Here is a 10,877-nt window from a genome sequence, read left to right on the forward strand (position 1 = left end):
GCCACGCGGGCGCCTGCTCATGGCGCACCTGCCAGGGACACGACATGACCTCAGGAACCGGCTCGTGCTCTGGTTCCTCCTGCTCCCTTCGGCCGTCCAGGACCCATGTGGGTGTTGGCATCGGGTCCTTGGTGCCGGAGCCCCAGAAGGGAGGGGACGTGACGGGTGGCCGATGACATAAATTAATCTCTTGTCCTCCACACGGCCCCCCGCCTCTCCTCCTGGTAGTTGGGGGCTTGTCATTCGTCAGCTGCCTGACGTACCTAAGGGTTGTGTATCCCGCGTCGGTCGGGACGGAGGTAACCCCCACGCTATCTGTAGTATTCCAGCCTGGAAGCCAAGCTCTGCCAGATAGAAAGCAAATACCTGATTCTGCTGCAAGAAATGAAGACGCCCGTGTGCTCGGAAGAGCAGGGGCCCTCCCGCGAGGTCATAGCCCAGCTGCTGGAGGACGCTCTGCAGGTGGAGGGCCCGGAGCAGCCGGAGCAGGCATTCGTGAAGCCTCGTCTCGTCAGGTAAAGGTGCTGGCGGGTGGTGGGACCCCCTCCTGAAGCCCCCTGCTGCAGCCACAGCGGCCGTTCACGGGGAGCGGGACACGAGGCCGTGTCCCGGCGAGCAGGCGCCCCGTCCCGAGACACAGCTCCACCCGATGGCATTGTGGTGGGAAGGGCAGCGTGGACATGACAGCCGTCACCGCGTCTGAGAGCACGGGGGCCCCCGAGTGGGGAAGACGCTTGGGTGGCCTGGCTCGGTGGCCCAGCAGCCACTGAGGCTCCGACGTGTGCCGTGGACACGCTTGGACGCGTGCAGTGTCGCACATGTTAGAAAATGGCGGAGTCTGGAAGCCCGTGCCAGCTCTCTCCCTGGGGTCCTTACGTAGTAGTTACTGAATAAATGAGATCCGTGAGACGTTGGACACGGAGAAACCCGCAGATTCGGTCCCGTCTCCTCGTCTCCTCCGCTGGCCGCTCCGGGACGGCCCTGCCGCAGGGGCCTCGCGCCTCCCGCCCCGGTGAAGCCTGGTCAGCACGGCCTCCCCGCGTCTGCGCTCAAGCGCGGCACCCGCACTGCCGAGGCCTGTGCGCCAGGAGCCGTGCGGGCTCGGCGAGGCGGGTGCGTGTACCCTCGTGCCGCACAGGAGGCTGAGGCCGTGGGGGAGACGTGCTGGCCACGGTCATGGTGCCCGGGGGCAAGGACAGGGCCCGCGGACGGCACCCCCGCTGGCGGCTCTGGAGACACCGTCCTTCCTCCCTCCCCCGTGCGCCGTCGGGCCCTCGCTGTGTACATCGTACGTGTTCAAACCGCGTGTAACTAGAACGCTGACTGTACGCACGGACTCGTTTTTACTCGATGAAAATTTCCAGCCTACAAAGTGACGGCCAGCAACACCCCACGTGTACCGTCAGCAGTTGCCGGTGTTTGGCCGGTCTGGTTTCGTCCTCCCCTCCCCCAGGGTTTTTTCCTGCAGTTACTTTAAGGCAAATGCCACTCATTTTGTCTTTTCGCCTTAAAACACCCCAGGATGCATTTCTAACTTCTAACTGATGGCCCTCTTTCGTAAGCGTATTTACTTGGAGAGAGGAAGTGTGTCTGGGTGTGCACATGCGCCAGGGAGGGGCAGAGAGGGAGGGAGAGAGAGGGGATCCCCAGCAGGCTCCACGCTGTCAGCGCAGAGCACGACGCGGGGCTCGAACCCGCGAACCGCGGGATCGCGACCTGAGCCAAAATCCAGAGTCCGATGCTCAACCGACCGAGCCCCCCGGGCGCCCCTGATGACACTTTTTAATAGGCGCATCCCACCATGTTCTGTGTTTTCGCAACTGCCTGCCTTCAGTGTTAACTTCCTGAAATCGCACAGGGGGATACGTGTGGCTCCGGGCATTTCGTCCTTGCCTCGTGTGCCTTCCCGGTAGGGGGGGACGTGTGGTGCCCGGGCCTCGGTGTCTCTATTCCTTCCCCTCGTGGTTCCTTCGCGCTTCCTTTACCAGATGAGGCGGGCGAGCACGTGGTTCGTGGGTCTGCCTGTCTGTGTGCGAGCTCCCGTCCTGCCGGGTGTAGACCGGAATACAGCCGCAGCCGCGCCAGGGCGGGTTTCCGGAGCAGCAGGGCACGGAAGGCCCGCGTGCCGATTTTCCCGTGGCCGGCCTGGCGGGTCGCCACACGCTTTGCGGCTTCCAACGCCGCACTCAGGCTTCTGCCGGCGGCCGACGTGTCCTGGGCTGCACGCCTTCCCCGCGGCACGTGGTCACGGGATTGTCGGCAGGACGCGTTCCCCGGGCCGCCGGGCGCGGCGTTCAGCCCCCGCTTCTGGAGGCCGCCGCGTCCCCGGGCTCCGGCCCCCGCTTCCTTCCGCAGCCGGCGACAGTGGGCCACGCGGCCCCTCTCCTTCGACTCCCACCGTGAAGGGCTCCTGTGCACACGCTGGCCCCTGGAACACCCGGGGTGAGCTCCCCGCCGTGAATGCCTTCTGTGAGGTGACCTCGTCACGGGTGTGAGGCCCTGGGGTTTGACGTCCTCGGGGCCGCTGTCCTGCCTTCCACGTCCCTGATGTCCACACAAACGTTCCCTCCCTCGTCTTTCCGCTTTTTAAAATGACGCTTTTCCAACACAAAAGTTCCTCGTCCGTGCAGGTGTGACGTACACACGCGCGTGCATCAGCGCGGCCGAATCTCCCAGTAACGCCGGCGTGCTTCCGCTGTGCTTTCCACACCCCGATTCCCTTTTTCTCTCGGTATCAAGAAGACGTCTAGTCTAACTTGCCCCCGCGCAGACAGCCGGTCGTCCTGACCCCGTTTACGGAGAAGTTCGGTCTCTCCTGGCCGCTGCAGCGCCGGGGCCCGGGTCACGGGGCCACGTGCACGTGGCTGGCGCTCTTTGCCGTTGCCCTGTGTTTGCGGAAGTCACGGCGTTTTATTTTCCTCCTGTTTTTCTCAACAGCGAGTACGACATCTACGGGTTCAGGACCGTCCCAGAGGACGACGAGGAGGAGAAGCTGGTGGCCAAGGTCCGCGCGCTGGACCTGAAGACGCTGCACCTCACGGAAAACCAGGAAGTGTCCACCGGCGTCAAGTGGGAGAACTACTTCGCGAGCACGATGAACAGGGAGATGGCGTGCTCTCCGGAGCTGAAGAACCTGATCCGGGCGGGCATCCCGCACGAGCACCGTTCCAAGGTGTGGAAGTGGTGCGTGGACCTCCACACCCGGAAGTTCAAGGGCAGCACCGAGCCCGGGTACTTCCAGACGCTGCTCCAGAAGGCGCTGGAGAAGCAGAACCCGGCCTCCAAGCAGATCGAGCTTGACCTGCTGCGGACCCTGCCCAACAACAAGCACTACTCCTGCCCCACCTCGGAGGGCATACAGAAGCTTCGCAACGTCCTGCTGGCCTTCTCCTGGCGGAACCCGGACATCGGCTACTGCCAGGGTCTGAACAGGTGGGTGTCGGCCCCACGCTGCTCCTGCGTGCCCCCCACCGGACGGGACGGGCCCCTCCCCTGCGGGGACGTTGCAGTCAGCTAGGTTGGGTGACGCAGTGTCCCCTGGGGCGCCTGCCGGCTCGGTCCCTTGAGCAGCCGACTCTTGATTTCGGCTCGGCTCACCATCTCCCTGTTGGTGAGTTCAGGCCCCGTGTTGGGCTCTGTGCTGACCGCTCAGAACCTGTTCGGGATTCTCTCTCCATCTCTCTCTGCTCCTCCCTGGCTCGGGATCTCTCTCCGTCTCTCTCTTCAAATGAATAAACTTGAAAAAAGTAAAATATGAAAACAATACCACTGCCAAATTGACGTCATCTGAAGCAACTACGTTTCTCGTTCTGGTTCCTCACGAGGTTCAGGGTTTGACCGGAAGTTTGATCTCACTATGCTTTCAATTATAATTTTATATGATTTTACGCTCATAACGCACGAAGCGGATGCTGGTGGCCATTCCTCTCGTTCATCCAGCATCATCGTGAGTTGAGAAGTTGCCCCAGATGGTTCTGCGGCTGGTTGGAACCTGGCACCTGTGGACGAGAGTCCGCGGGTCTGACGCACGTCCCTGCTTCCATAGGCGGAGGACACTGGGAGGCCGCCCACCTCGTCGCTCCTCATTCGGAGCCGGGCTAGGGCGGGACGAGGCCACCGGAGGCCCCGGGGTCTGCGCCGCAGGGGGCTGCGTGCCGTGGCTGCTTGGTGCCTGGTGTCTGTGGCCGACGTGCTTTCCGCACTCGCTGGCCCTGCGCTCGTCCAGGGGTGCCCTGTCCGTGCGGTGGGAGCGGGAGATACGTTGAAGCGTGAAGAAGCTGTGTGTGCTCGCGTGCGTCAGGAGTTTTGCCACAAGCCAAGCGCACGCGTTGAGTTGTGGATGCTGGCGGTTAATTCTGGCCGCTCGCAGCCCTGACTCCCGCTCCGTGCCACATACTGACCTCCAGTCAGGGCCGTGTGTTTGTGTCCGAGTGGCCGTGCTGCAGAAGGAAGGTTTCAGCTGGCGTGTTCACACTAGGCCGTTCCCAAGGAAGTCACCTGCCTCTGTGGTGGGGAGGACGGATGTGCCGTCCGTGCCCCGAAAGTGATGGATTCGGCTGCCCCTTTGCGCCCCCGTTAAAAGAAAAAAAGCTGCCAACAGGATGCTGTGTGAGGAACGGCTTAGTTCTCTTTGAATCCACGATTCACGTGGAACACCCAATCTAACGGTTTCCAGAAGCCACAACCCTCTGAAGGCCAGCGGATCCCTCCGGCACGCCTGTTTGGGGGCGACGCTGGCGCCCCGTTCATCTGGCGCTACCGTGGAACCTCCTCTTCCACAAAACTTCCAGAAAATTGCCCCCGTCATCCGCACCCCATCACCCTTAGGGCCTCTTAACTTTAACCATTTTATTGGGGTTTTCCCCCAAATATTTTACACGTGCCTCCTGAGAACCCAGAACTCGGGTGGAAGAATGTTAGCCTTTTGTGAGTGGTCCAGGCCTACCTCCTGAAACTCGGTTAGAGTGACGTCCTGCAGGCTGTGCTGACTGCAGACCCCTGGCCCCGCTCCCCACACCTTTGGGTGCTGTGGACTTGCCGTCTCTCCTGTCCGTCCCTGCCGCGGCCACCTGCCCGCGGCCCGTGCGGTCAGGCCTGCCTGAGGCGTCCCCTTCCGCCGACCCCACGTCCCTCGTTTTAAGGTCTTAATTCGAGGTGAATCCGTCGTAATTTTGTGTGAGGAAGAAAAAGACCGTAACCGGCCTCGGAGAAGCAGGGTTAGGGTTTCCCGTAAGCGAGGCACAGAAGCTGTCAGGGCAGAGGCGCTTGGATTTCAGATGCAGAGAGAAGGGCTTTTTTTCTCGTTGCTTTGTGTCCAGATCCTGCCTGAATGCCTACTGGGAGTCAAGCCTGGGACCACTGGACAGGCCCGTGACTGGGGACAGTGTAACGGCTGAACCCAGGTTTCCTTTACGAGCAAGCTAACCATTGTTCAGGCTCCTGGCCCCACGTGCACGCACACCGTGGCCGCAGCTCCTTCTCAGAGCCCCTCGGAGTGGTTCTCTGTAACCCATCGTACACTCACCCCTGGACTTTCTGTGCACAAAAGAGCTGCATTAGCTAAGCATTTTTTTTTTTTTTTTTTAACGAGGCTGGTTGATCATTGGGAAAGAATTTCAGCATCCTTAAACGAAAACCAAATGAAAGGGTTGGCGGGAGCAGTACCTTTGCTTCTCAAACATCATTTATCTTAGTGTTTATTTTGAGAGGGGGAAGGGGCAGAGAGAGAGAGAGAATCCCAAGCAGGCCCTGTGCTGTCAGCACAGAGCCCAACACGGGTCTCGAACCCATGAACCATGCAGTCATGACGTGAGCTGAAATCCAGAGTCGGACGTGCCTCACTTGGGGCACCCGGCTGGCTCGGTTGGTGGAACACGTGACTCTTGATCTCGGGGTTGTGAGGTTGAGCCCCACGTTGGGGGCAGAGAGGACTTAAAAAAGAAAGAAAAGGACGAATGTGTTGCTCGTGCAGGAAGTTGCTTGTTCTTTGTTGGGGGACTGGAGATGGCCGCGGCTGTGTAAGCAGGCGGCGCGTTGCGGCTGACCAGCCGTGTGGCCCGGGCCCCGGTGTGCGGGGTGCTGGCCCTCACCTTGCTGTCCGTCTGTTTACAGGTTGGTGGCGGTGGCCCTCCTGTACCTGGAGCAAGAAGACGCGTTCTGGTGTCTGGTCACCATAGTGGAAGTTTTCATGCCTCGAGACTATTACACCAAGACGCTGCTGGGGTCCCAGGTACGGCTAGAAACACCGCGTGTCAGTCAGCGGCCTGGAGAGTCCAGCCGACACGTGGTGAATTTAACTTCGGTGGGGGAGGGGCTCCCGTGCGTGCTGAGCCTTGAAACAGACGGACGAGGAGGGCGTGCTGCAGACCCCGGGCCTGGCTGAGTGTGACCGGGCGGGGAAAGTCCCACCGGGCACAGCTGCAGTCCTGTGCATCCCCTGCAGTCCTGCTGTCTCCCTCCCTGAGCACAGGTGTCCCCCTCCCCCCCATAGCCCTGCTCTCTCCCCAGCACAAGCTGTCCCCCCCCCCCATAGCCGTGCCCTCTCCCCAGTGCAGCCTTCCTGGGGAATCTGGGGACAGGAGTAGGCAAGCCAGAGATTTCTGAGGGGGGGTCACCTGCGAAGGACCAGGGAGGGAGCAGGGAGGCGGGGGAGCCCCCAGACCAGGGACAGGAAGGTGGCTCGAGTGGGACAGGTCCCAGATGGCCGTGTGGTTCTCAGGAAGTCGGCCAGGCCAGCAGGGACCCCTGTGACAAACCTGTGTCTCGTGCCGACAGGCTGCATCGGGGCTCTGCCGTGGTCACTTCCTTCCTGGGAGCAGGCAGCGGGGCTGGCAGTCACCCCCCTGGCGGGAGACATGCCCACAACACCCGGCCCCCAAGGGCGAAGGGGCGGGAGAGCCCAGGCTTGTCTCCTCGGGGGCAGTTCTGGCTCCAGAGCAGCCCGGGGCCCCTCCCCTGGGCCGGGCTGGGGCCGCCGTCCCTGCTCCCCAACTAGCAATCCTGCTCGTAGGTCTGACCTTCACGGCCCTGCGGAGGCCAGCAAAGGCACCGGCGGGGGATAGGCGGGTGGCAGGAGGGGACTGACGGTAGTTCTCTCCCCACTCATCACGGGCACCGCCCGTCAGTGGGTCTGACTCCTCCGCGGTGCCCACTCCTGTCTACTGTCCCCCCTCCCCGCCCCCGTGCAGGAGGGACCTCCCTGTTCCAGTCTGGGGGTGACTTCCTGCCCTTGCCTCTGGGCCACCAGCGGCCGCCTGGCTTCTCAGCTTCTCTGTCACTGTGTGACTTTCCTGGGTAAAATCCCTCAGGGTCTCGGTTGTAAATACTGGGAGTAGGTTCTGTCCGCCTGGCTGGCCCCTGCCTGAGTTTTGCTTTAGATTTGCACGTCTGCCTTCAGACCGGGTCCATCGTGGCCTCTGTCACTGCCTGCCCTCTGCGCCCGCTAGCCCACCAGCCTGGACTCCCCCTCATTTCTCGCCCCCTGCATCCCTGCGGTTACCTTCTGGTCATTGCCACCTGCCTGGTGGCTCTCATCCCTGCTCCCCCTTGACCCCTGACCCTTGTCAGGGTGCCCTGCCCTCCTGTATAACTGTCACTCTTGGGGTCAGCCGTGCCCCCTTGTGACAGAACATCTGCTCGCCGGTCACGCCCTGACCTCGGGTGAAGACGTGACTCCCTAGGTCACCGTTGCCCTGCCTGCATCCTGAAGAGCACCTGCTCTGAGCGCTGAGCACCGCTTCCTCGGTGCTGCTTCCTGCCCCTCTGGGGCCGCCTGCTGCTCTGGTCCGGGGCCTCGGGGACACCGCTTGTCTGACGGGACACTCCCCTTGTGCCTACTGGTCCTGTGGCTGGTCAGCAGCCCTGACGTTCATTTCAATATCGCGGGCACGCGGCACGGTGCGCGCGGAGCGTGTGTGAGCGAGCTCTCCGGCCGGGGGCACTTAGCGAGCCCCCCTCGCGTCTGCACAAAACCATCCGGATGCAGGCATCACGGTCCCCCTCCTCCTTGGGAGACAAGCGGAGCTCAGAGACGCCAAGTACCTTGCCTGAGGAGCTACCACCAAGGCCCAGGCTGGGGTCTGGACCTCTGTCCACTCCTCCTGGAAGGCCGGGGAGGAGAGCAGGGCCTGGGCTCTGGGCCCAGTGATCCCAGGAGAGTCATCTGGTCCTCCGGTGATCGCTTCGGTTTGCCAAGCGACCGAGAGGCTAGTTTCGCCAGTGTATAAACTAGGAAGTGAGCAGCTAACAGGCAGCAGTCACTGTTTTGTGGGAGTGAGGGGGCCAGTAAATAATGTTCTGTGTATCACAGACGCCTGGGAGCCAGTAGCTTCAGAGACTCAAAATCTCAGATGACTGTGTTTCAGAACAAGAAGGTCTTACTCCGAAACTTACTCCAGCGTCAGGAAGGAGCCTTAGTCTTCGTTCCCTTGAGCCAGGCCCGCCCCCTGTGGGGGCGTGGCCACGTTGCCGGGCGGCCCCGCCCCCAGTTTCCACACCTGTAAGATGGGCGTCAGACTCCCCTCCTGTGGAGTGCTCGACGCCAGATTCAGACGATGCTTTCAGGGTCTGTCATAACGTTCAGAATTAAAAAAAACTCGCAGTTACAACAGGCAGGAGGGAAAAACCTATCTTAAGTATGTGGATTTGAGATGAACTGTGCCTCGTGTTGTCACGGAAAGGGAGTCGTAAACTGAAGAGACTCTGTCCCCAACGGAGAAAGTCGCAGAAGCTCCCGAGGAGCAAGCAGGTGACACAGAAAGACAGTAAGAGGAGGACGAAAACCGCGTTTCTCTACCAGGGAGACCACGGTTGGCGTTTTGATGTGCTCCCTTTTTGCTCCTCCCCCACCTCCTCTTAGGTATGGACGTTGGGGGCGTGAGCTGTCCTGGCTGCTTCGCGGCACGGCTCCGGCGAGTTGCCCCGTTCGGTGGCTGCCGCGTCCCGTCGGGGCAGTGCGTGGACTGTATGCGTCCTACAGGGGCCACCGCGCGGGCCGCCCTGAAGCGGGGACAGCTTGTGCGCCCCTCTGCCCCCACGGCACCCTGCTTCCCAAATCCCTGCCGGCCGCTCGCGCCTTCTGCATCGTTCCATCCGCTGTGCACCAGGACCCGGCCGGCGCCGAGGGCCCCGTCCCCCGGTGTGCCCCGGTGTCCCCCTCGGTGTCCTCCCGAGCCGGCGGGGCTGGGGCCGGGGCTGAACACAGGTCGAGCGGTGCTTGCTGCCGGCTGCTCCGCACCCGGCCCTCTGCGCCTGGACAGCCTCCAGTGCGAGGTGCCGCCTGCCGCCCGACGGATACAGGGTGCCCCTCGCGCTGAGGGGGTGGCTTCTCGCCCCTCCTCTTCAGCCCAGTCCCACCCCTCCTGGCAGGAGGAGTCTGTTCCCTTCACTCATCCCGCGGTCACTCGTTCCGCGGTCACTCTTTCCGTGGTCACTTGTTCCATGGTCACTCGTCCCACGGTCATTCATTCTGGGGTCACTTGTCCCGCGGTCACTCGTCCCAGGGCCACTGATCCCGTGGGCACTTGTCCCACAGACACTCATTCTGGGGGCACTCGTCCCGCACTCATCCCATGGTCACTCGTTCCGTGGTCACTCGTCCCGCAGACACTCGTCCTGGGGTCGCTCGTCCCACAGTCACTTGTTATGTGGGCACTTGTCCGGCGGTCACTCATCCCGGGGTCACGTCCCACAGTCTGCTGTCCTCCCTTGCCCACCTTCAGCCCCTGAAGGTGGCCAGCACTGGCCTGAGCCCCGGCCTCAGGCGCGTGCTGTCCCGGGGCCGTCGTTCAAATGCACAGGCGCTGTCTCTAGCGGGTGGTGCTGACCCTGCCCGCTGAGAGGGGCGAGGCTTCCGGGGAGACCCCTCTAGGGGAGCACGCACCGGCTGCATCACACGGCGCCCTCGCGTGCCCTGGAGCGGGCCGTGCAGGTGTCCTGGGGCGGCAGCGGCTGGGAGGTGCAGGCAGCGCTTCGCGCCCCGTGACATCTGTGGGACGGCCGTGTTGCTGTCACGCTAACTCTTGGGCCTGGGACTCGGTTGTGACCCATATACCCCAGATCTCGCGTGCAGCGGCCAGGCCGACTCTTCCGCCGGCTCAGGAGCGGATCATAGCGGCCTGTGTTCTTGGGTGTTTGGGGCACACGAGTGGGTTTCGGGCCCGGGGGTGGACGTGCCTGCAGTGCGTGAGGTCCCTCGTGCGCGGCTCAGGCGGCGTGCCCGAGCGCACCCACGCCTCCGCCTCCGCTCCCCTCCCCAGGTGGACCAGCGGGTGTTCAGAGACCTCCTGAGCGAGAAGCTACCCCGTCTGCACAGCCACCTGGAACAGCACAAAGTCGACTACACCCTCATCACGTTCAACTGGTTTCTGGTGGTGTTTGTGGACAGCGTCGTGAGTGACGTCCTCTTTAAGATCTGGGACTCCTTCCTCTATGAGGGACCAAAGGTGGGTCTGCTCGCCGGGTTTCTGGGCAGCACGGTGGTGGCCAGCTGCCCGGGTGCGTGAGGGGCCACCGTGGGGCCGGGGTCACAGGAAGCAGCCGCCCCGGGCCGAGGTGTGCCTCTGCTCACAGGTGTCTCTGTCCCGCCCACAGGTCATTTTCCGCTTTGCCCTGGCTCTCTTTAAATACAAGGAGGAGGAGATCCTGAGGTTGCAAGACTCCATGTCCATTTTCAAGTATCTCCGTCACTTCACGCGCACTGTCCTCGACGCCAGGTGCGTCCTTGGGGGCGGGGGGGGGGGCGTGGCAAGAGCGGGAGCGCTGGTCCCTGCTTCCCGAGGAAAAGGTGGGGACAGGCTGGGGACACCAGGTGGCCTCCAGTGATGGGGAGGGGCGGGGGGAGGATAGAGGAGGACAGTTTATTTTTTCTCCAATGAACA

The 10,877-nt window shown here is 62.5% G+C and overlaps 1 protein-coding gene across 3 annotated transcripts in view; it reads left to right on the forward strand.

Moving 5' to 3' along the window:
• Positions 1 to 10,877, forward strand: part of TBC1D2B (TBC1 domain family member 2B) — a 67,227-nt gene that overhangs the window by 50,834 nt on the left and 5,516 nt on the right. For all 3 annotated transcript variants that reach the window (XM_043554593.1, XM_043554595.1, XM_043554594.1), the window contains exons 8-12: positions 322 to 515; positions 2,938 to 3,432; positions 6,112 to 6,229; positions 10,257 to 10,442; positions 10,591 to 10,712. In XM_043554593.1, the coding sequence (XP_043410528.1) occupies positions 322 to 515; positions 2,938 to 3,432; positions 6,112 to 6,229; positions 10,257 to 10,442; positions 10,591 to 10,712 (1,115 nt within the window). The remainder of the gene's footprint in view (positions 1 to 321; positions 516 to 2,937; positions 3,433 to 6,111; positions 6,230 to 10,256; positions 10,443 to 10,590; positions 10,713 to 10,877) is intronic.

This window comes from Prionailurus bengalensis, chromosome B3, assembly GCF_016509475.1.
Source record: "Prionailurus bengalensis isolate Pbe53 chromosome B3, Fcat_Pben_1.1_paternal_pri, whole genome shotgun sequence".
NCBI lineage: Eukaryota > Metazoa > Chordata > Mammalia > Carnivora > Felidae > Prionailurus > Prionailurus bengalensis.